The sequence below is a fragment of the Malaclemys terrapin genome, chromosome 1, assembly GCF_027887155.1.
Source record: "Malaclemys terrapin pileata isolate rMalTer1 chromosome 1, rMalTer1.hap1, whole genome shotgun sequence".
Lineage (NCBI taxonomy): Eukaryota > Metazoa > Chordata > Testudines > Emydidae > Malaclemys > Malaclemys terrapin.
The window spans coordinates 88,474,595-88,500,208 of NC_071505.1; the positions used below are offsets into that span (position 1 = coordinate 88,474,595).

The 25,614-nt window shown below is 45.3% G+C and overlaps 1 protein-coding gene across 1 annotated transcript in view; it reads right to left on the reverse strand.

Moving 5' to 3' along the window:
- Window positions 1–25,614, reverse strand: part of GRIN2B (glutamate ionotropic receptor NMDA type subunit 2B) — a 270,066-nt gene that overhangs the window by 213,845 nt on the left and 30,607 nt on the right. Inside the window, exon 3 of the mRNA XM_054029921.1 lies at window positions 3,357–3,785. Within this exon, the coding sequence (XP_053885896.1) occupies window positions 3,357–3,767 (411 nt within the window). The 5' untranslated portion in view covers window positions 3,768–3,785. The remainder of the gene's footprint in view (window positions 1–3,356; window positions 3,786–25,614) is intronic.

Consider the following 25,614-nt stretch of genomic DNA (forward strand, 5'->3'; position numbering starts at 1 on the left):
ATTTTGTTAACTGGAACTGGAGCATCAAAACAAAGAAAACAAATGCTTCATTTTCCAGCTTTGTGGGTGAGAGAACTAGAAGTGAAGATTATAATGTCGGACACTGATGGCCTTAAACCAGCTGCCTCAGGAATCTGCCAAGAACTTTGCTGAAAATATGTTCCTCATCTTAGCAACGGAGCTAAGACTTATCACACATCTGCCGACCTTTATTCAAATGAAGCTCCTCCTGATTTGACAGCTCAGGCATTGTCAGTTTCATCCAGAACAATTTACAAACTTGGAATCTAATCCTGTAAACTTTAATCATTTGATCAATCCCATTGAAGACAATAGAACTATTTGCATTAGTATGGACCACTTCTGTGGACTGGTAAGAGTTTCAGGACTCTGTTCTGTTCGTATAAAGGAAGTTGAATCTCCCATTGAAATGTAATGTTTGGGTACAACACCATAATGCAGTTTAGGATACAGTTCTCCTTAAAATTTGTCTTTTAAAAAGTCATACATATGCTGAAATGGCTCCTCACTCAACTCCCATATTCCATATAAACAGACTGAATACTACGTATTTGGGGGGAAAGTGAGTAGTTAAGCATGTTGATGTTTGTATATACAAAGGGGGGTGTTGGAGGTGATGGGGAGAGCGTGGGGACCCCGGGCTGGGGGAAGAGTGGGGAGGAGTCACCTGCCCCCCCTTGTGTCCCTCCCATGAGTGCAGTACCAGCAAGAAATGATTTCTACTTGGACCACTGCATCTATGTATCAGTCTAACCAGTGATAGATATAGGTATAGATATGCACAATGTAGCAGAGTCAGTCTTATGTTTGGAAACTTACTTTTTTTATTTCCTGCCTTTTTTAGCTCATATTTTTCAATTTAATGTTGCACTAACATAGGTTTTTGCATTTGGACACAAATTTGCTCTCCGAGAGGCGACACAGTGGGGGACATGCAGGTTCGAGTGCCCCCACCCCAGCAGCCTGCCTGAGCGGGAAGTGGAAGGGATGGGGCCAGATCCTCTTCCGGCCGTGCTGGGACACTGCCTGGTGCAGCACATCAGCTGCCTGGGGACTTACTTACCCTGTTCAAAAGCTGCACATGGGAAGCTTGGTAAAAGGGATTTTTACATTCACTTGGCCCCATCTTTAAGTCCCCTCGTGGTCCAACCAGAATTTCCCATAGAAGTCAATGGGCAACATACAATAATAGGATGACATTACTCTGCCAAGGAAAGATCTATGGAAGGGTAAAAACTCTTCAGACAACTCAGTGGACCAAATTCTGCTCTAAGTTACACCAGTGTAAATCTGATCTGATTGCACCACAATCAATGGAGTTACTCTGAATTTATACTGGTATAATCTTAAATTGGAATTTGCCCCATCAAGTTTAAACTCACAATTTTTAAGTGCTTTGGGCCTGGTGGAGTCATCTGTACTTATGCAAAATGACTGTATAATGCCACCCTTCCGTTCTGTTAGTGTTTTACACCCGTTATGCACAGGTGTAGATGACTGCACAAGGTGCAAGGCAGTGGATAATCAAGGCCACAGAGTTGTTGCCCGAGTTTCCTCTCAGATGGAAAAGGCTTGGGGGCTATTGTACAGAGAGCTGGGCAAAAGGGGGGTGGGGAGAAATCCTTTGAGAGTCATTTATTCAGCAATTATTTTTTATTGAATCAATTACTTGCTGAATATCACCTGTCCATTTCTAAAGCTGATCAAAAACTGAGAAACATATTTGTGATTAATTTAGTCCCAAAAATGAAAAAAAATGGAAAAAAATATTCACAACAAAAAATTCAACCCACCCAAATTCCACAGTCTAATAAAACTCACTCCAAGGAAATGTTTCCTTACTATCCAGTTTAAGTCCCCCCCACCCTTATTCAATTATATCCAGTTATGTCTTGTCTCTCTCAGATCCTCTGAAAAGTGACCTGCAAAGGAATAAAATGGCTTGTACTCTTGTTTGCTTTGTGATGTAAAAAGAAGACCTGACAGGGTTTTGTCAAAAAAGAATTGTTGGCCCAGATTCTTCCTGGCACCAAGATATAACTCCAGCTACACTGACTCTATACCAGTTAAAAGATCTCCCAAGCTGGGGGAATTCTCAGCTGAGCAGAACAGTCTAGTCAGAGCAGGGTCAAACCTGAGGCTGGGAATAGCGGAGAAGTTTGTAGTCAAGTTCCAGGATGGGGTCAATACCAAGGATCGGAGGCCAAGTCAGGCTTCAGGATCCAGGTCAGGAGGCAAGATTCAAATCAAGCCAAGGTCAAAACCAGGAGTTCAAGAACAGGAATGGTTGTGGAAGCCACAGGAAACCCACACTGTTGCCTGGACAATTCCTAGAATGCCTCTTGGATTTATAAGGGGTAGGGAGCCAATCAGGAGCCATGAGACTGCTGTCTGTCAGACCCCAAGAGCTGGGACTTCCCCTGGTCTATATCCAGAGCAGATCATGGGTGACAGCATGGAGATATCCACTACCTAGTAACTCTATAGGGACAAGTTTGAGACCTGCCTTGCAGTTCAAAGGGAATCAGGCCTGCTGTTTTTTCACATTTGACATTCAGGTCTTGTCTGCAATGGTATACAATGGTGACTGAAGAATTAGTGAAACTATGACAATACAATACAAGAGAATGAAAGATGTGCAATTGAAATTAGAAGGGGTTGTTAGCCAAACTATTTTGGGTTTTTTGTATGGGGGAGAGGGATTGGTTTTATGTTTTGATACTTTGGTTAATACCTATTTAACCCAATAACTAATGACCACTTTGGAGAGAGGATGGTTTTATTAAAGTTTCAGCACTTGTACTCTTTCCATTAAAATGTGAGAGTTCATAGTAAACATCCCTGAGATCCCCAAGTGATTCTCCAGCTAAACGAGTGAAGGCAAAAAGTAAAAAACACAATGGTCATAAATGGTCACAATACATCATAAAAAAGAATAAAATATTTTAATCCTTTGCAGATCCCTTTTAGCAACTCCCTTCTCTCCTTGATCTTTGTATGCTTCATATAATTCCTGAAGAATGACCTGAAGAAGAGCTATGTGGAGCTCAAGAGCTTGTCTCTTTCACCAACAGAAGTTGCTCCAATTAACAAATATTATCTCACCCAGCTTGTCTCTCTCCTATAATTCTACACAGTTAGCATTTTTCCTATAGATGGGAATTCAGCCACACTATACACACTTAGCTTTTTTAATCTCTCCTTGAAAGTGACTCTCTCCACGCACATAATCATTTGGCCAAGTGAGATTCCATCTGCAAACTACTGGCTAGGTTATTTCTCAGGATACTAAACCCCACTTTCCTGATCTGTAATGGAAGAAAGCCAATTTCTACCTTGTCTGCCATGATCATGGAGGAGCCTCCGTGGATGCCAAGGATGGGCGTGAGTGTCTGGGCAGAAATGAAGTCCAGGATCTGAGCAATGGCTTCCTGGTCTGTGTCATCAGCAAACACCACACCTTGAACCTTCCGGTCTGACATGAGGTCACAGATGCGGGTGATGATGCTCTTGGGATCTGTCTCATTCATGGCCACCAGTTCCACTCGGGGCACCACTGAGAGGTGGTGGAAGTCATCTTTCTCGTGGGCGTCCTTGATGGCTACTTCGTCTGAGGTCCCCACCAGGATGACAGCAACGCCGATACTGGGGTGGCTCTTCTGGGCACGGGCCGCACCACCCGTCGTCGCTAGGACTGCCAGCACCAGCCAAAACTTTGGAGAATAACACTCCGCCCTGGGCCTCATCTTCAGCTCTTACACTCCCTGAGAAGAAAAGAGAGAGAGAGAGAGAGAAAAGGAAGAGATTAAATGATTACATGATTAAATGAGGTACACAGAGGTCTTCCGGGGGTACCATCAACTCATCTAGATATTTGCCTAGTTTTACAACAGGCTACATAAAAAGCACTAGCAAAATCAGTACAAACTAAAATTTCATACAGACAATGACTTGTTTATACTGTTGTCTATATTCCAATTGATGTATTTTAGAATTATATTGTAAAAAATGAGAAAAATCAGCAATTTGTCATTAATAATAATAAATAATAATAATAATATATGGAGATATACTTATCTCCTAGAACTGGAAGGGACCCCAAAAAGTCATTGAATCCAGCCCCCTGCCTTCACTAGCAGGACCAAGTACTGATTTTTGCCACAGATCCTTAAGTGGCCCCCTCAAGAATTGAACTCACAACCCTGGATTTAGCAGACCAATGCTCAAACCACTAAGTTATCCCTCCCCCCCGTGTGCTGTGACACTTTTGTATTTTTATGTCTGGTTTTGTAAGCAAGTAGTTTTTAAATGAGGTGAAACTTGAGGGTACACAAGACAAATCAGACTCCTGAAAGGGGTACAGTGGTCTGGAAAGGCTGATAGCCATTGCATGAGACCACCTCCTGCTGGATCAGACCGTTAGTCCATCTTGTCTGTTATCCACTCCCTGAGCCTGATCGAAAGCACAATCAACAGCAGTCTCTCCATTAACTTCAGGTTTCAGAGTAGCAGCCGTGTTAGTCTGTATCCGCAAAAAGAACAGGAGTACTTGTGGCACCTTAGAGACTAACAAATTTATTTGAGCATAAGCTTTCGTGGGCTACAGCCCACTTCTTCGGATGCATAGCATGGAACACACAGCAAGAAGATATTTATACATACAGAGAACATGAAAAGGTGGAAGTAGCCATACCAACTGTAAGAGGCCGATCAATTGAGATGAGTTAGCAGCAGCAGGAGAAAAAAAAAAAACCTTTGAAGTGATAACTTCATTTGGTTTTGAATCAGGTCATCTGACAGCAGCCTTTACTTGAAAATTCAGAGGGGGGGAAGGTGGGGTGGGGAATTGGATGGCTTAAGGGACTGTCCAGAAAATACAAAGCACATTATCTGTAAGCCTGCATTTCATCTCAGACCCAAGTCAACAGTGATTGAAAGTTGTTGTCCTCTAACTGACATCCAGTTACCTATGCGAAATGAGCTGAAGATGTCAGTCCTATGTCTAAATGTGTGTCCCCAACAGGGGTGAAAGTAGTTTAAAGGACTTACCGGTACGCTGGAGTCCTGAGCGGGGTGTGGCCTCAACAGGAAGAGGCAGGGCCTTTCAAGATTTAAAGGTCCTGGGGCTCCGGGTGTGGCTGAGAGCCCCAGGGCCTTTAAATCACCCCGGAGCTACCAGCTGCAGAGGCGGCTAGGAGCCACAGGGGTGAATTAAAGGGCCCGGGACTCCAGCTGCCGCGGAGCTCCGGGCCCTTTAAATCACCGCGGGAGCCCTGCCGCTGCTACCCCGGGGCAGCAGGGCTCGGGCTAGGGCTGGGGTAGCGGTGGCAGGGCTCCACAGGCGATTTAAAGGGCCTAGAGCTCCAGCCGCTGTGGGGAGCCCGGGCCCTTTAAATCACTACCGGAGAAGCCGGTCCGGCGCAGCATACCAGCTCTTGCCGGTACGCTGGACCAAACCGGACTGTCTTACTTTCACCTCTGGTCCCCAACACAAAAGCAATTATCACACAATTGGCACCAGTTTGCCCACATTTAGGTACTATAAGCAAAGAGTCCAAAGCCTACTTAGGTCATGGATTTAGAACTCCCTTCTCAGCTCTCAGTATAATCCTTCCAGGTCAAGGCTGAGGTGTATTGGCAGGAGCAGTGTGTGCGCACACTGCCATGGCCCATTATCCACTTACCTTGGGGATAAATACAGGACTTCAATCTGTGAGACTGTCATTTGGGCCCCTTTCACCCATGCTAAATTCACTTATTTAAAAAAAGGGGTGAAAGAGGGGGCCAAATGTTAACAGTGCACATGGCCACTTACATATTGTTCTAGTATGGCGGAGATTTTCCTTCCTATCCCAGTTGGTGACCCTCTTTGCTCTGAAGCACAATAATAAATAGACCTCATACATTTTCATTTCTAGCTAGTGTATCCACAGATGTTACTATGATTTATAACCTGCAAATGTCTGTTCTTTTTTTAAAAAATCATGGAAGTTAGAAATGGAAGAGTCCTATTAGGTCATCAGTCCATCCTTATGCAGGACCCTTCTCTACGGTATAGTTTATAGGCTTTATCCAGTCTCCTCGTAATAATCCTTAGCATTTATTTAGCACTTTACAAACCTTAACTAACTAATCCTCCCACCACAGAGAGGTTTGCTCTGGACTAGCCTGTGGCCATAGAGGAAGTCAGGAGCAGCCAGAATCAGAATACAGGAGTTCCTGGTTCCCTGTCCCATGCTCAGACCAAACACCCACATCACTTTCTCAAGCAGTTGCATGTATTTCAGGTTATGGAAGACTGTTCTTCAAACCTATTGATCTCATTAAGCTATTCACCTCAAGGTTCCATTCTGCAATGGTTAAACAAACATGGCGTACACCAGGATGTCTTCTAAACTGCACCAGCTGCTCTCTTGCCCTGGTATTGTGGGAAAGAGTAAATCATAGAATCATAGAATATCAGGGTTGGAAGGGACCTCAGGAGGTCATCTAGTCCAACCCCCTGCTCAAAGCAGAACCCTGCTGGACCTGTCTATACCATTCATTATTTTGCATACCTCTATCAAAATCTCCTCCCCTCACCAGTTACACAGATAGATATTCATAACAGATGTAATGAGACTGGCAGGACCTTAGAGAATGTACAACCCGCCCTTCTTCAGATGTTCTGTTGTCCTAAACAGAGCCAGTGGCTAACAGGCCAGTATTGCTTGCATTGTCACCTGAAGGTTAGTTTTCTGCCCTGATATGGAGAAGACCTAAGTTCAGTTTCCTGGTCTCTCTTGCCCAGGGCAGGCAGAGAGTGCACATGCTGCATTAATATTATGAAATTAATAAACAGATAATAAATATTCACAGAAGGAACCAAATCCACTTAAAGGCTGAAAGGACTGTGGGTGTGAATCATCAATCGATTCCAGCCTTTCTACTGGATTCTCCTTCTGAGAACAAGCTCACAAGAAGGACCGAGACACTTCAAGAGTTCAGCAAAATGAACAGCTAACTTCATTCCAGCAGGACTGTTATCCTCCAATTACAAGTTGCTAAATTAGATTCCTTCACAGTGAAATGTGGTCCCCACTCCTGCGATGCTTTATTAACTTTAATGCACTCTATTCTCGCTCACTCGCTCGCCTTAATGTTATATTTGTTCTCTTTAAAATACATCTCCTGTGATTTCTCTACTTATTCTCACACATTATAATGCACTTGGTTATGCAATGGCTAGTTGTGATGCCCAGAGAATAGAATCTAGTTTTATAGCGCACCTCTTTCATACTGATTATTTTGAAATGCTTTACAAAGCACTGAGATGGAGACTAGCCAGGCAGGAGCTAGGCAGACAAACATGGCAGCTGTTCTGTATTTGCACTCAATATTGGACTTGTTTTCCTGAAGGAGAAAATGCTGGCCAACACACCACCGTTACCTCCATTTTTCTTCCCATCAAATCCATGGAATCTTTAACTTCTGCCTGGATCGGATGGGCAGAAAGGAACTCAGCAACTTACAGGTTACTCCAGAGAGGTTTTAGGACTGATAATCCCACAATCCAGCAAGCCTCAAAATGGACAAGAAAGCCAGGAATCCCTGCTCTTTCAATGGGATAAGTCATTTGCTTCTTTCCCTAGTAGAGAAATTAAGACATTACACCCTACAGTCACAATTATGTAGTTCATCACAGTTTCTGAAATGTATTATTCCCCCACCCCCGCAAGGCCTGCATAGTTGGGTTCGTGGTGCTAAGCTTTGCGGGTCAGTGACTGCAAAGAGTGTTCCTAAACATTTGCTCAGATTCTAAGGCCTGGTCTACACTAGGAAATTAGGTCACTATAACTACGTTGCTCAGGGGTGTGAAAAATCCACACCCCAAACAATGCAGTTAAACTGACCTAACCAGCAGTGTAGACAGCACTACATCAACAAGAGAATTCTCCTATCAATCTAGCTACTACCTCTCGGGGAAGTGGATTAGCTATGCCAACGGGAGAAATCCTCCCATTGGCATAGGTAGTGTCTTCACTGAAGTGCTACAGTTGTGCCACTGCAGCTTTTTAAGTATAGACAAGCCCTAATGTGTTTGGTTTGCCTGTGTGTGTAACCTTTATTAGCCACGTCTCATGTGAACAGGTTTTATTCACACAAATGTTCAGGTAATGGCTGCTACTCACGCTAATACCTCTGTTCACATATGACAAAAGGTATTTGTGAAAGAACAAGAATATTCCTTGTTCATTGTTTTTAAACAACAACAACAAAAGAATAAAGTTTCAATCATCCAATCAAGGAGCAGAAACAAAGGGAGCAGTTCATGGACACCCCCACTGGCTGAAAGTTGTTCATATAAACTATTCACTGAATATGTGCAAATAACAAATATCTGTGCAGAAATCAGGATAGGCTCACTCGCATAAAAAGGGCTACATTAGTTAAATAATGTATTCACAATACTACCAGGTTTAGCATTCAAGGAGTTTATCCTCAGAGGTGGAGGCTAATGCAAAATATCACTGGGATATTGTTTAAAATTTCTTTAAAACAGCTTTTCCGTAAATTATGTGGCATATTCAGGATACACAATGGTGCTCTGTGTGGGGTTTGGACCTCGTTTAGGGTGGCAAACATAATCCTCTTGTGGTTTTGCCACTCCTGAGCAATGTGGCCATCCCAAGTTCAAGCTTGGCCAATAAAACATTTTATCTCAGAGAGAGAGAGAGAGAATATATCAGAGTATGGTGAGCTAAAATGGTTTTACAACCTATAATCTGACTTCACCCACCATTAAAATGCAGACACCCCTTTTCTTGAAATGCGCTATCTAGTTAGCTTGGCAGAGCAATGTTACACAACAATTGTTAGGACAGGAAGGGAAGAACAACTTCTCTAGTTGAAACTGCAAAGGGAATTTAAGTAGGCAGAAAGTCATTACTCAGGTTGGAATTCGGCCAGGACACAAGAGCTAATACACTTAAAAATGCCATGGGATCTTCACTTGACACTGTATTTTTATACAGATTACATCTGAGACAAGTATTAATAGAAAATTATATGGAGGTGTGAACAAAATACAGCTCAGTGATTGCAGATACTTCTATACAATATTTCAAAATACGTCAAGTACACAAACAGCTTATCCTTCATCTAACAAATGTAACTATGAATAGGGTGTCATTAGAACAGTACGCAAGGTAACTAGATAATCTTGTAGGCTGGAAAACAGTTACTCAGATGGAACTGAGGGCAGAGTGAGGCCTGCGAACTGGAATTCTGTTAACCATTCTTTTAGTAATGTAGGGGGAGCTATCCAATACAGCTCATTTCCCCATAGCTGTGTCGGCTGTTGAGGCAGCCACAGGCAGAGGGGGAACCCCAATGAGCCCTACCCACCCCCCAGCCTGAGGCAGCAGCAGGAAGGGAAGTCCCAACATCCCCTTGCCTCAGCCAGAGAGAGAGACAGGAGGAAAAACCTTGGAGACCTCTCTCTGGGCTAGGAGGAAGATGCTTTCTGATGCAGGAAGCCTCCCCTGCTCTGCACACATAGCTGAGTGCACAGTGCTTGCTATCAGGATACCAGCTTAGGGGGAACCTTGCTAGGAAATTAGTTCATTGCTGACTCAGGAAGAAGCACATCACCTATTCAACTGCCAACATCACTTCCTACAGCACCTCAGAAGTCTCGCATCCAAACGCTTTCTAGGCCCTGCCGTGCTTAGCCTGTGAGATGGAATGAGGTCACAGTCCCATGTAGCATGGCTTCAAATTCCATAATCCTAACCATAACCCTAATTCCATTGCTAAACTCACTTCTGAATCAAATCTAGCCCTGACCCATCCTAATCATAAGCCTGATTTTGGTGCTAACCATAACCTAATGCCCTACCACAACACTAACTATAGTTACCCTCCTGAGCACAATGCTAAGCATAAACTTAACTCTAATACAGGGGTCGGCAACCTTTCAGAAGTGGTGTGCTGAGTCTTCATTTATTCACTTTAATTTAAGGTTTCGCGTGCCGGTAATACATTTTAACGTTTTTTAGAAGGTCTCTCTATAAGTCTATATATAATATAAGTAAATTACTGTTGTATGTAAAGTAAACAAGGTTTTCAAAATGTTTAAGAAGCTTCATTTAAAATTAAATTAAAATGCTGATCTTACGCCACCAGCCTGCTCAGCCCGCTGCCAGCCTAGGTTCCATTCACTTAGCCCGGCAGTGGGCTGAGCGGAGCCGGCAGCCAGAACCCTGGTTGGCAGCGGGCTGAGTGGCTCAACCCGCTGCCGGTCTGGGGTTCCATCCGCTGGCTCCTGCCAGCCAGGGTCCCGGCTGCCGGCCCAGCTCAGCCCGCTGCCAGTCTGGGGTTCTGGCTGCCAGCCGGGGTCCTAGACACTGGCCCCGCTCAGCCCGCTGCCAACCTGGTGCTCAGGGTGAGGATGTGGGGGGTGCAAGAGTCAGGGCATGGGGTGTGGGGGGACTAGGTATGTGTGGGGAGTGCAGGAGTCAGGGCAGGAGGTGTGGGGGAGCTGGGTATGTGTGGAGGGTGCAGGAGTCAGGGATGGGGTCATGGGGGGATGCAGGGAGCGGGGGTGCAAGGGAGTGCAGGGGTCAGGGCAGAGGGCTGGGGGCATATGAGGGGGTGCAGGAGTCAGGGCAGGGGTGTGTGTGGGGGCTGGGTATGTGTGGAGGGTGCAGGAGTCAGGGATGGGGTCGTGGGGGGAGATGCAGGGGGCTGGGGTGCAAGGGGGTGCAGGGGTCAGGGCAGAGGGCTGGGTGGGTGGGCTGGGATCAGAGGGGTGCTCCCAGCCCCCTGAGCAGCTCACGGCAGGGGGCTGGAGGGATATGTTCCACTCCTACCCCCCTTCCCCCTGCCTCTTCTCCGCCTCCTTACTGGTCTGAGCAGCGAGGGCGCTGGGGCTGCTCTTCTCCCCTCCCTCACAAGGGCCATCGGCGACAGGGAGGGAGAGGAGGCAGGGCTCAACGCAGCACACTGGGGGAAGAGGCGGGGGAGGGAGAAGCTTGGCGGCCGGCGGAGCCTGCCGTACAGCAGCAGCTGGCAGGACCAAGCTTGCTTCTGCCCCCTTCCCCCACCAGAGAGAGCGGTAGGCGGGGAGCAGAGAAGAGGGAGCTGGGTCAGGCAGGATTTTTAATGGCACACTGCTGCCTGCCAGGGTCCAGCTCAGCCTGCTGCCGGGGTTCGTGCCGCCTTTGGCACGCATGCCATAGGTTGCCGAACCCTGCTCTAATATTAACACATTGCTAACCCTGAATATAACCTTAACTGACCCATGCTTAACTTCTTAACTTAGTCTGTACTATGACAGACAATGAATACAAAGACAACACTCATGTTTCAGGGAATAAGCAGATCACCAGTGGGGTCAGGAAGAAATTCACCTCACCACTTGTATCGTACAGTACAATTAGATGCATTATAGGTGTTTACACCTGCCTCTGAAGTATCTGGCACTGCATATAACTGGGGACAGGATGCTGGATTAGCTGAGCCATTGGTTTATTCAAATAGGGTAAAAGGTGGGATACCATACTAGACAAGCCACTGGGCTGTTTTGGAAAGAAAACTCCTATGTTCTTACACCAAAGAAGAGTTTTATTTCTATGTTTACATGGTGGAGAAAAAGACTTGAGTATATTTAATCTTTTACACTAGCTGCTCCCCAAATGAACTGTGAGATTGGAGGAGAACTCGGGGAAGAAAGGGGTGGGACTAATGGGAGCCTTAGCTCAACACACTAACCTGTCAGTTCTGAGAACTGAAGTTCAGATCTGGTTTAAGTCATATGTCATGTTAGGTGGCTTTAAGCAGACACCCAGGATTGAAATAGTAGGGGGATGCAAGTCAGGATTGTGACCCATTCGCAAACTTGTGTTACAGTCCTGTGACCAAAGAATCCCTTAATACTAACTGACAATAAGGTTACAGGAATATCTTGATTCTGGTATGTACATTCTGGTTCAACAAAGAATGTCATTTGAGGACTTAAATGAAAGCCAGGGTGACACTTGTTACTAATATTGTTGTGAAGTGTATGTAGAGATACAATGTAATACTCCTGGGGAGATTCTGCACATGCAGAATTCATGTCTCCCGCAGATTTTTTTTCCCTGCAGAAAATACATTCTGCTGGAGAGACACTGCAGTTTTTTGCCCACAAGGGGCTGCTTTGGCACTAGAAGAGAGGGCAGCCAGTTCACAGGCTGGAGCAGTCAGCTGTGGATAGGGAGGGGGCAGACTGCATTCCTCACAGCACCCTACCCACGGGGCTAGGTGAGGAGGCACAGGATGGTGGGGGGACAGAGCAGGGCACACGGAGCTGCTGGGGTTCACAGACTGGGGTTCAGAAGGGCTAGTGGAGGGACAGACTGGGATGGGGGCACAGGAGCTAGTGGGGTGACAGCATTGAGCCAGGGGCTGAATGGGAGGGGAGTGCAGGGTCACATGGGGACAGGGGCAAATGTGCCTGACTGAATGGACAATCCCCCCCCCAAAGAAAAAAACTGTTCCATACTTCTCCCACCCACACCCAACAAACCTCCAGGTTCGCTCCCAGGCTCCTTTTCAGTAATTACATCCCTCTCCCTCAGCTCCTCCATGACCCCTGACTCCCCTAAGACTTTCCACTGCTTCTGAGGAGTGCAGGAAATACAGTTCTGTATTGCAATTTAAATGAATTATTACTCAAAGTTCTGTGTTAATATGCCTAGTAAGGAATCTATTTCTCAAAAACATTTCCTGAATCTTTTTTATTGTCTGTATTGTTACAGACATATTTGCTGACAGATATTTTGAAATAAATTACCAAAATAATTGAAAATGGCAAGATTATATTGTGTTATTTTGACTATAAAATATGCAGAATTTTGCAGAAATTTAAAATGTTGTGTAGAGAATATTTAATTTTTGGTGCAAAATATTTAATTTTTGGCACAGAATTCCCCCAGAAGTAATGTAAGGAGTTATGTGTGTATGATGAAAATGCATTCTCAGACTCTGTATCAAGGTATGAGTCACCCGCAGAGGGGAAAAAACAGATTCTGTCAGACCTGATGTTAATTCACCTATCTCTGTCGAGATGTAAATTAATCATTGTAAGGTAACACAGTGGACACCATTTACATACAAAGTCAAAGAAGAGATGTGGAGTCAACAGTGAAGCAGCACACAGGAAAAATAAGCCACAAGTGGTTTCCCTGTATCTGAGAACAGACAAGGAACTTTGGGGAAGAGTATAAATAGAAGGCAAATAAGCCCTCCCATCCTGCACCTAGGAAGTAAATGGGCAGTGTATTTACATTCATAAAAATGGGATCTCAACCAACCTTGGTTGAAATTGTTGCACAAGAAACATCTTTAGACAGGAAGTTAACCTGTTAATTAAGTTTGTCTCTAGAAAGTGTGTTATGATTTTGTTTTATATGGAACCTTTTGTGTCTAATATCCTGACTCACTAGCACTTGAACCTTTGGTAATATATAGAGAAAACAAAAATACATGTATTGAAACGCTATTATACTAAGCAAAGTGCTGGATCAGAGCTGAATCTTACAAGTTGCTGCGTATACTGTGCCTTTGGGGACAGAACAGCAGACCTGATATTTCATGAGTAGCCAGTGACAGGGGCTGAACATTACAGGGGGACACTTGAAATGGGATTGTGGATCAGGGTGCACCTGTTGTTACGCTGCAAGGCACAGTACAGGCTGGCATAGCCCAGAGGAGAGTGCTTGGATGGCTAGAAGGCTGGCGGTATCAGGGAGCTGGCACCTAGCTAAGCACAGGCACATGCTGGAGGAAGGGGGGTAATGAGATAACTCTCAGCCTGAAATACCCTGGCAACTGTCACAGGACCAAACCCAGAGTAGCAGGAGGTGTAGGTAAGGATTGGCAGTACAGCATGAGTTCCAGTTCTGGAATAGTTGACCATGCTGTGGATCAGGACTGAAATAGCAGGGTTACTGTCAGGCGATCTCTGCTCAGATGCTTTCTCTCTCTCTGTCAGAAAGGGGAAGGGGGGGGGGGTTGATTCTGGGTCTCCTACATTCCAGGTGAGCACTCTAACCGCTGAGCTAAGAGATACAAGGTGGGCAACACCACCTCCTCCTCCTCCAGCTGCTTTGTGTGTAGTGAGGCAGGCGCCTAACTCGTTCTTGGAAGAAAATCCATAGGCCCCATCAGCTGCCAGATTCCAGGAGAGGGGTTCCCAGCAATGAATTGCTAGCCCAGACTTAGGCACCTCTGTGAGAGAGGCAGGGCCAGGGCTGGCTCCAGTCACCAGCTTGCCAAGGAGGTGCTTGGGGCGGCCACTCTGGGGAGGAGCGGCACGTCCAGCTATTTGGCGGCAATTCGGTGGACGATCCCTCACACCCACTTGGAGCGAAGGACCTTCCACCAAATTGCTGTCACAGATCGTGATCGCGATTTTTTTTTTTTTTTTTTTTTTGTGGCTTGGGGCGGCAAAAACCCTGGAGTCAGCCCTGGGCAGGGCTTAGAACACACCCCTCTCATCTGCATCACCCTTTGACTAGTTAAGATGGTTCTCTACCTAACATGCTGATTTTGTGGATGACACTTGTAGGCATTTCCCTTCCACATTCGTTGTGTAGGGAGCCTGGGCCCCTAAATCGGATTTGTGGATCGCAGTGTTGTTCAAGTGATTTTCTAGGTGCCTAGAAGTTTGGCACTGTGATGCTGAGCATTGTGTCATTTAAGTCCCTCCATGGATCTGGGCTTCTGTGCTCTTTGTCAGGCCCCAATACATGGAACATCCTTCCATACCCCTGTACCACACACACCTCCTCTCCTCAGACCTCCTTTAAATCTCTCCTACCCGCTCTTTATTCATCTAGCTCCTCCTGTGCAGACCTGCACCCCAGACTTAACTCTAGGCACTGCCCTGGAAATTTGTAAGTACATCTCTACCCCAATATAATGCGACCCGATATAACACGAATTCGGATATAACGCGGTAAAGCAGTGCTCCGCGGGGGCGGGGCTGCGCAGTCCGGCGGATCAAAGCAAGTTCGATACAACGCGGTTTCACCTATAACAAGGTAAGATTTTTTGGCTCCCGAGGACAGCGTTATATTGGGGTAGAGGTGTATTAAAAACCTACATGCTGTATGTAACAAAAAGCACATCCCATGCATTCTCACTGCTCAAGCCCTTGTCCTCCCCTATCCTGGCCCCAACCCCTTTGTTCACTGTCATCCCTTATGCTGTTATTATTCATTATTTTTATTACAGTAGTGCCCAGTAGCCTTGATTGGAATCAGGACCCCATTGTGCTGGGCATGTTCCAAGCAAGGACGAAGAGACAGTCCCAGCCCCAGAGGGCGCCGTGTTTCATTTAGATAATAAGCTATTTGGAGCAAGCACTGGACATTTGTTATTTGTTTGTACACTTTGGATATTGATAAATGAAATTAATAATGATAAAGAATAATATTAGCACATTCAGAAAGCGAGGGCCCAGAGGCTACTGATATCTGAGGGTGAATAAACAAACCTGCCACCCAGTGATTTGTGCAAGATCCATACAGGACAGGAATGAAAATAATTCACTCTGGAAGGTCCTAGGGGAGAAAATTGCTGCAATTTAGATTATTTTAACCACATTTGAAACCCAGTTACATTCTGACAGTGTTACACAAACTTCTCTCTGCAATAATAATAAAACATTTCTACATGTCCTAGGAGTTTAGTTCTTCTCTTCCCCTCCATCACTCTTTTTCCCACCAATTAATTTTTCTAACATTCAACTTTTCTTCATTTCCCCTCTTTATTTCTCTTTCACATCTCTGGCTTTCTCTTTAGCTTTCTATTTTTTTTTCCTTTAGTATTTTCTCTTTTATTGTAGAATGTATTATGGACCTGAGTCAAAGCCCACTGAGGTCAACTGGAGACTTTCCACTGACTTAAATTATCTTTGATTTCGGCCCTATAGTCACTTTGTTCCTTTTCTTTCAGCCATTTCCTTCCCTATTAAGTTACAGACAGCCTTGAGCCACAAAGTTTGGACCCAGATCCAAATGTCCTCATAGTCTGAGGCGGTCCATAGCCATCTGTAGTAAACAGCATTCCCTTCTCCCCCCATCTTTAAAGGCCATACTGCCTGTGACCTTTGGACAGGTGTGTAATGTAGGGGTGGGGAGAGTGCCAGGAGCATTTTCATGCCCTGCTGAGACGATCTCCCTTGGTGAACCACATGTGAGACTGTGTGTGAAACAGAAGCCCCCACGTTGATAGTAGACCATTGTAACAGAGCCAAATCTACCTCTCCTGTCCCCAGATACATATATATATATATATATATATATATAGTGCATAGGAAAATGGATACTATTTGATCAGGCTACAGCATCCATGGTTCTGGAGAGACCGGCACTGTGTACTTCATCGCAATTAGAAATGAAAATTTTCTATTTAATGATCCTGGCCTCCTCCTGGCTCTTTCAGAATTGTTCTATGCCGAATATTCTTCAGACAGTTCCACAGTCTAACAGAGATCACTCTTAGGAAACGTTTCCTAACATTCAGCCTTTGCTTGGTGTTATCCAGTGACTTTAATTATACCCCTGTGGTCCAGCCTAAATAATTCCTCCCTCCACCCCTTGTTGTTTCCACCCTTCTAGTATTTGTAGGTGGTTAATCAGATCACCTCCTTAGTCATCATCTGGTCACAGTATATGCTTAGTTCTTTGCATTATTCCTTTGGCCCCTTTGCAGGACAAACCAGAGACAGTCAAGGTAAGAAACAAGCTACTGAGAGTGGGGTACTGGTGACTCCGTTCTACAAGCTGGCATGTGTAAGCTGAGCTGCTCGAGTGAGTTTAACACACACATATGCCCTTAAGTGAGACAGCAGGTCAGTATGGCACTGACCAGTGCCAACATATAAATGCCAGGACACAGAGGCTTGGCACAGCCTGTTCACTGTTCAGTTCTGACCTGCAGAGCCAGACTAGAGCCATCACTATGTGCCAGGATCTACTCTGATGGACAGATTTGCAGCTATCAGACAGCTCCTCATTGCCAAAGAGACTGAATGATCCTCCCCACCTGGAGGGCTCAGTTACAGCAGCTGTCACTCCATGTATCTGCCATTTGAAACGCGGTTTTCAGAGCTCGCAAGATGGAGATGGGTTTTCATACAGTGGTTCCTGGAGCTCCCAAACCACAGATGTCAGGTCCTCATCCTCCACCAGTCTCAGAGTGGAAATCAGATGTAGGGCTAGATGGTCTGAGCCAACTGAGCAATTGTGTGCATGTGTGGACACTCTCAATAGGTTCGAACCTGGGTTATGTCAATTTAGCTTAATGAAGAGCAAAAACAATGCAAGTCAGGTTTAACACAATGTAAGAGTGTCAGCACACATAATTACACCAATCTGCTAAACCAGTGCAACATCACACCCTTACTTAAACTGATGCAATTTCTGTGTGGAGTCCAGGCCTCAGTCTTTCAGTTTTCATTCCACACAGATCAATAATGTGTCAGCTGAAGAACATTTATATGAAGAAACTCATCTTCTTTAATAATAATAATAATTTAAAAAAAAGTCTTTACATTCCAGTTTTAGCCCTAAACACACAATTTAAACCAAACTGAAAGTTAATCTGAAATTTTCAAAGTGACCTAAGGGATTTAGACACACTATTCCAATTAATGGCAACACAGCCAGTGCATCTAAATCTCTTAGGTAGCTTTGAATACCTCAGACCAAGTGTTTCTCTTTGAATTCTCTATCCACGGTTCTTTTCACGTATTGAGTGAAGTTTCTTGATGCAGTCTTTGTCCGTTCTGCTCTTTCTGTGCATTGGTCAATTGTTGTAAGTTTATGAAAAAATAAACTAAATGTCCTTACAAAAAAGTTAGAGATTGGAAGGAATGTCCCAAGTCACTGAATCTCTCCCACTCTGTACCTAGTACTTCTTCATTCCCTGCACAATGCCCCTGAGGGGGAATACAGAGAAGTCAAACTTCAGGTAGCATTATTTTCTATAGTCACTTGGAGAACAGCTGTCATCAGTCACCATAGTGCTGAAATCCCAAGGGCTGATGTAGAAAAAGCCACATAAAGGGACACTGTCAAGCTATTTAGACCCAAAATATATATCTTGTAAAGGAAAAAGGTTTCATAGAATACAGTATGAATGGTAAAGTTTTTGTAATTTTTTTTTAAAATGGAAACAGTCACAACGTTGCCCCCCTGCAGTGTTGTGAACCCAGAAAGGGCACATGGAATAGGACGAGACAAAGAAGGGATCCACTCATGAACTTTTGTTAGGTTGATTTGCTACCTCTCTCCCCGCACATGGAGCCAGACTGAAAGTCTGGCCTACACACACACACCATGGGTAAGAGGTTATTTGCCTACACCCCCTTCAATGACACCAGGCAATGGAAAAGTCTCTGCACTAAGGTTGCTGCCTGTGACTCCAGTTCAGAAAAGCACTTAAGCACACACTTAACTTTAAGCATTGACTTCAATGGGTCTTAGCCATGTGCTTCAAGGTTGTAGAATCTCTGTTACCAGAGGTTTTTTTAAAAACAGGTTAGACAAACTTGTCAGAGATGATCTAGGTATATTTATGATTCTAAGTTAAGCACATGCTTAAGTGCTTGGATGAATAACGGATGGACCGCTGAATCTCAGCCTGCATGAACTGTCCTTGCCCAGCGTGTGTGTCAGAGATATAAAGGAAGGATGTTACAGATGGCAGGCACTGCAAAGCAGAAGGCTTTTGTGCCAGCAGTGCCAAGACCATGGGGAAGCACAAAGAAGCAGCAAAGTAGCAGAAGTGAGAAGGGAAATACAGAGAGGTCAAGTCCATGAGACAGGCCAGGGCAGAGCCATGGACATTTGTACAAACAAGAGGACAAGGTTAAAGCAGGGGCAAAATATTCAAAAGTGCCCATGTGACCTAGGAATCTACATCCCACTGAAAGTCACTGGGACTTAGGCACCTAAGGGTATGTCTACACTGCAATTAAAAACCCATGGCTGGCCCATGCTAACGAACTCGGGCTCCCACGGCTTAGGCTGCCAGGCTGTTTAGTTGCAGTGTAGACTTCCTGGCTTGGTTCTGCAGCCTGAGCTCTGGGACCTCAAACTGATTTCTATAGACAAGGTGGCAGACAGCAGCATTTTGCACATACTGTAGTCCACAGCAATGTGCCTTGGAGGGACCATTGGGAAGGGTGGATGACTATTCAACAGAGGCTTGCTGTCAGTACCCTACTTTAAAATTGCCTGCTCTTGTCAGCAACGGCCCTTTTCCCTTTCCTTGTCCCTGTTTCACTTCACTCTGGTCTCTCATAAAGTACACCTTTGAATTATTATCATCATTGCTTTAAGAAGAACAAAACAAGCTGGCCAATAGTAACTAGTGATTCAGGGAGGCCAATCTGAGATGCCTTACATGGGGCTGATTGAAGATGCCTCAAGTTGGGCACCCTAAGAACAGAAGCACTCAACTCCCTCATCCCTTTGGAAAACCTTGGCTCCTCTGATAAATATCAAAGCCATGGGGGATACTAATGCAGAAGGGGTAAAGCGGAGTGGTAAATAAAAAAAAAAAAAAATACTTCCCGGATACTATATACTAGAGTCCCGCTCCATCTCCCACTAAAGTTAATAGAGTCTTGCCTTGACTACCCTGAGATTTGGATCAGCCGTAGGTTGGAAGGAATTAGGGAAAGGAAGCTCAGAGCACAGGGGCTTCTAACTTCAGGAGCATCACTATCCCTTCTTTCCCTCCCTCCTCTCGTCTCTCTGTTTCTTCCTCTCCATCTCCCTTTTCCTCTGTCTCTCTTCCCTCCTCCTTTTATCTCACTCTTGCCCACTTCCCTCCCTCCCTGCATCTGGCTTTTCCTTCTCCCTCCCCCATCTCTCCCCTTCCCTCTCTCCACCGCCTCCCCCACACCCAGTTTCTCTTTCAGTTTAATGACCAGTAAGGAGTCAGTCATCAAGCCATTGGATTCAATATGTTTTCACAGTACATTAGAGCTGTGCACCAGACCATGCTGTGCCTGTGATTGTATGACAAGTCAGGGCCAATTCATCTTACTGAGACTTTCCATCGGTGGCGGCCAGAAAGCTTTAGGAACACGGCACGGCATCTCCTGACCTCTCACACGGCTGAGCACTATATCATATTCATAGAGCCATAGAGATGGAGACATAAGACACGCACAGCCAGTTGTGACCAGCTTTAGTCATTGGTTACAAACACTTCAGAGGCAACAATGGAAGGGGCCAATCTGGCTCAAAATGATGGGCCAGATTTGGCTGTGCTTAATGCTACCTTCATCCGTTTTCACCAGACTTCCTCACACTCTCCTTTCTCCATAGCAACGCTGAGGTGCCTCTCAAACTCAGTCACAGCCGCCACTTCAATCATCTTCCCCAGCAATTTACCTAGCTGTTCCTTCCCTTCCGCCTGCCTTCCGACACATACGAAGATATGCAACCGCATCAGCTCTCTCCCTCGGGCTCTGCCCCTGGCTTCCCTGCTCGATACAGTTCAAACTTCTTGGGCCTGATTCCCATTTACACTAAGGCCACTTTACTTTGTGTTAGCAGCATAAGAGCCTTAAAAATAAAAGTAAAAGAGAACAAATAAAAGTATAAATAAGTAAAAATAAATAGAATTTACTCCCATTTTAAGGGGCTTTTACACTGCCAGAACAGTGTAAAGGAACCTTAGTGGAAATGAGAATCAGGAGCCTTGTTTTCAACGCCCTCCAAAACATACCTCAGCCTGCCACATGGCCTTCTCTCTCCTTGGATGACCAGGTGTCCAGTTTTCAACCGGACCACCAGGTAGAAAAGGGATCCTGGTGGCTCCAGTCAGCACCACTGACGGAGCCATTGACTTGCCGGTTGGTGGCAGTGCCGTGCAGCAGGACTGACAGGCTCGCCATACGGCTCCCGGGAAGCAGCCAGCATTTCTGGCTCATAGGCTTAAGGCCAGGTGGCTGGGGGGTCCACGTGCTGCCCTGCCCTCCACCTGCAGGTGCAGCTCCCATTGGCTAGGGCAGGGCAGGGGATGAACTAGTGGCTGTTGGGGGTCGTGGCATGCATCTCTCCCACTGCTGCCAGCCCTCTTCTCCTCCTCATGCTTCTCCTGTGGCTGGGCTTGAGCTGCGGCACATGCCCTGCGGCGGAACACGGCCTGTTACCCCATAGCCAGCACTCAGGAGTTCGAGGTATGTGTCCCCATCTCTGAGTGCTGGGAATGGGGCTATACCCCCATCCCCCTGACGTCCTCACTGCATCCCCTCCCTGTCTCAACCCCCCATCCCCTTCAGTGCATCCCTCCCCGTCCCATCCCGCCCTGTCCCCCACACCTACCCATCCCAGTCCTGTCCCTTACAGCACTCTCCCACCCATCCTCTCCACCTCCCAGAGCCGCCATCCCCTTGTCCCTTACCCCCCCACAGCCCTGTACCCCATTCACCTCCATACACTGCTGCACTCCCATTATGCCCCCTATATACCCCTGTGCCCCCCACATCCTCATGCACCTGTAGTAACCTTCTGCCTCCCCCTGCATCTCCATCCACCCCACATATCCACACACACACACACACACACCCCCTCCTCTCTCCTTCACTGCCCCCTCTCACCCTGACCCTGCTCTCAACCTTGGCCTCTTTCCCACCCCATCCTCTCTCATCCACCCCCCCACACCCATCTATTCCCCTCCAGCCCACCCTCCTCCCTTCCCGGCTGGGTGTCTCTGTGTAGGCAAGTGTGTGCATGCATTGTATGTGTGTAAAAGACTGTTTGTCTTTGTGTAGGGAGGTGCATGTATTACTGCATGTGCCTATACCTGTGTGAATAAAATTTGCAGCCTAACTCTTTGACTTTTATTCCTTTTGCTGGCTTGCGCACAAACAAATTGATGACATAAAATATGTGTGTCTACATTTCATAACAAGTATTTAAAAGAGAAGGAAACTCTAAAAGAAATGTATTATTTCTTAAAAAGTGAATGTTGTTGATTAGTAATTGCAGAAGACATTTCTCCCCACCTTTGTCTAGCTACATTATAAACTCTTTCTTGCAGACTCTCTCTTTTTATGTGTATGTCCAGCATCTACCACCCTGGAGCCCTGATCTTAGTTGGGATCTCTAGGCACTAAACAACAATTTTAATATTAAATAATGTGGAAGTATATGTGTTAGTGCATGCTAGATGTGTACACATGAATACACGTGTATCTGCATGTAAGTGTGGGAGTCAGTTTCTACAGATTTATTTACATAGGTATATGTCCAGGTGTGCATTTTTGTGGTTGGGCTCTATGGATTTGTATTGGAGCTCCAGAAGTGGGCCTTTAATGGACCCCATTGCAGCTGTGATAATGTGTGGTCCTAATTCCACACATAAAATTACAATAACTTTAGTGAACAAAAAACATGGAGCTGGTTACAAAAAATGGGAAGAGGGGAGGGAAAGAATCATGAAAACCTTTGTGAAATTTCATTATTTTTTTAATTACCCTTTTTGACTATTCTGCTGCCAGCTCTAGCATCCTGTAACAAATAAAACCTGAAATTAGCATAATACATCTGTCAAAATAATAAATATGCCTGTTTGGGCCTTGCAGTGAAAATGAGCACGTGAGTGAGGGTGGGGGAGAGCAAGCAATGGAGGGAGGAGGAATGGAGTTGTAGTAAGAGGAGGCCCTGAGATATAAACCTTGGTATCAGAGGCCTAAGGCCTGAACTAAAGTAATGGTCAAGACTTTGCTAACAGAAAGCAAAGTTAAGCTGTGAGCCAGAGGCAGACCCTGCTCACAGAAGCTGGCAAGGAAAGGGCTGTTGCTGCAAAAAGAGATATACCTAAAAGGTACTGGACACCAGATATCAGAACATACACTATACCGGAACATTCCACAGATAACATGGAACAGGCTGACCCATCCCAATGACAGGGGCAAAAGGGTAAAATGATGGGTAAAGTTGTTTTGATCGAACCAACATGTACAAGGTGAGAGGCGGCACCTTACTACGTAGAGGGGTTGCACCTCAATACGTCAGGAGTGATGTGTAACTTGTTTGTACCTGTGTATAAGAATGTATCCCTGGGGTGATGTCTTTGTCCGGCCAAGGGGGCAGTGGAAAGTCCCGCCACTGACTGAGTTGGGTCCATTGCCAAGAGGCACTTTCTCGTAGTATGCCCGGTAGACTAAGTAATCTACGGGGAACTGCAACTGTGTCCAAGGCCGCAATAAACCTGGTCGACGTGACTTTGCACCTTACTAGATTCTGTGGTCATTCGGGATTCTCTTCGGGTCTGCTGGGTCAGCTATCTACGCAGAGCTGGGGCAGCACACAGAGGGAACACACGCACGCAGCCGAGTGATATCAACATAGGAGAAGGCAGAGCACCACACCGGTAGCATCTGACAACAGGAGTGAGCAGAGGAGGGGGCCTCAGGAAGAGGCAGGTAAAGGGGTGGGGCCTCAGAGAAGGGACAGGGCAGTGGGCAGGGCAGGGGTGTTTGGTTTTCTGGAATTAAAAAGTTGGCAACCCTAATCTCTCCCTTCTCCACTAGCCACCTTGGCATCCTTTCTGTCTGTCTATTCTCTGCCTCAGAGACTCCCCATTCCATATGAAATCTCAGCTGAATTAAGTTTTTCCTTCCTTCTTTCTACTTCCATTGTGTTGGCTTTGTGGTTTTGCTTTTTGTTGTGTTTTTTTAAACGCTTGAAAGCATTTTGAGTGCAGTTTGGCAAGAAGGGATCATACCAAACGAAGCTGCAATGTAACCCCACTTCAGCACCCAGAATTAGTGGACACTATTTGAAAGTCAAAGTGGTGCCCCTTCTGAACATTTTCCACATCTGTAAAACAAAGATAAAACTACACTGCTTCATAGAGTTGGGAGGCTTAATTATTTATTGTTAGTGAAGCAGTTTTTTGATCTTCAAATTATAGAAGCTGTAGAAGTTCATGATATATTATCTATTGTCTTCCATTGCACTTTCCCCAAGGCAATAATATCCTTCCTGAGAGATAATGCCCAGTATTACACACAGTATCCCACATAGGATCTAACAAGATCTTTTTATATATAGTCTCCAAAGCAGTAAATCCTAGTTTAATTGGGAGTAGGGAGAAAGGTGTTGATTTAATTCCACAAATGGTTATTGGTTTCAAAGGAAAATCCCTTCATATCCAATACAGACATGGCCATACCCATTTGGCTTGTGATACTGTCAGACTTCACAAGCTAAACAGTGTTATGGCTGGTCTGTACTTGAATGGGAGACCACCAAAGAAACCCAAGGTGCTTCAAGAAGTGATGGCAATAGAGTAGTTAGTATTGAATCACTGTTCTGATGTGGTGTTAAGAACTGCTCTACTTCAAGGATTCCATGTTCTGATACCCTGGCCATAAAAGTCAGAGATCCAATTACAATTATTGTCAAGAAAAAGGAAATTTCCTTCCAGATTCTACCCAGATTTCCCTTGCAGTTTCAATTAGAGATTATATTCACTCCCTGGACTAAATTGTTACCAGCTTTTTAACAGGACACGCAAACGCTATGTATGTTCCCCTGCAGAAGTAGATGCATTTTACACATATGTGCACACACCCATCCCAAAGCAAATGCATTTCACTGGTAGATGCATTTTATACACACACACACTTTGGACCAGATCAGCAGCTGGTGTGGATGAACATAGCTCCATCTACTTCCATGAAGCTTTGTTGATTTACCTCAGCTGAGGATCAGAACCATGATATTTCAAGTGCTTTAGGACCCCATGGAAGGAAAAGTTCTATAGAAATGTAAATTAATAGCATTGTTGTTGAACGTAAGGAACTTCTGTCAAGGCTGATCAGTCCCCACCCAAGGCAAACCACACAATTTTCTGTTTTAAAATGTTTCCCGGCTAAAGAAAGATGCTTCAACCCCTTCAAAATGAGGGTTGAAGTGGAGCTACCACTACCATACAGTGAATCTCCAAGAGTTTGGAGCTTCCATTTAGATAAGCAACCAAACCCTCTTGAGATTGCAAAACTGAAATCACGTGAGAATAGGATTTCCTTGTGACGTTTCCAGTGCTTCCCACTTCCAATGGGACCACAAATGCAATGGTTTCCGAGCAGTATTTCAGGCCTCCTAGGCCTAATGAACTGAAAAAGCACAGAGGTAGACATTGTATAAACACATGGGAGGAAGGGAAATGAAATGTTTGATGCCTCAACCAAATATGAGTGCTTCACGTTTGGAGAGAATGCTCAGGACTATCTCTCTTTCTATCCAAATTGGGTTGCTCCATTCTTCTATAGAAATCCAACTCTGCAGCCAGACACCAATCTTCCTCCCATGCCAGCATAGAGCCCAGAGTTGCTGCTCCTGCTCGCCAGGTCATTGTTGAGGTGGAGGGACCAACAGCATCCAGCCAGGAGCTAAAGTTTAACTAGGGATGGTACACAAGTGGCTCCCCATCCATTGCATTGTCAGTTCTGTTCTTGTGAAGGGATAGGTGAGCACTGAGGTACTAGTCCTGTTTTCTGAAACACTTTCATAGTGTCCTCCTGTTAAAGTG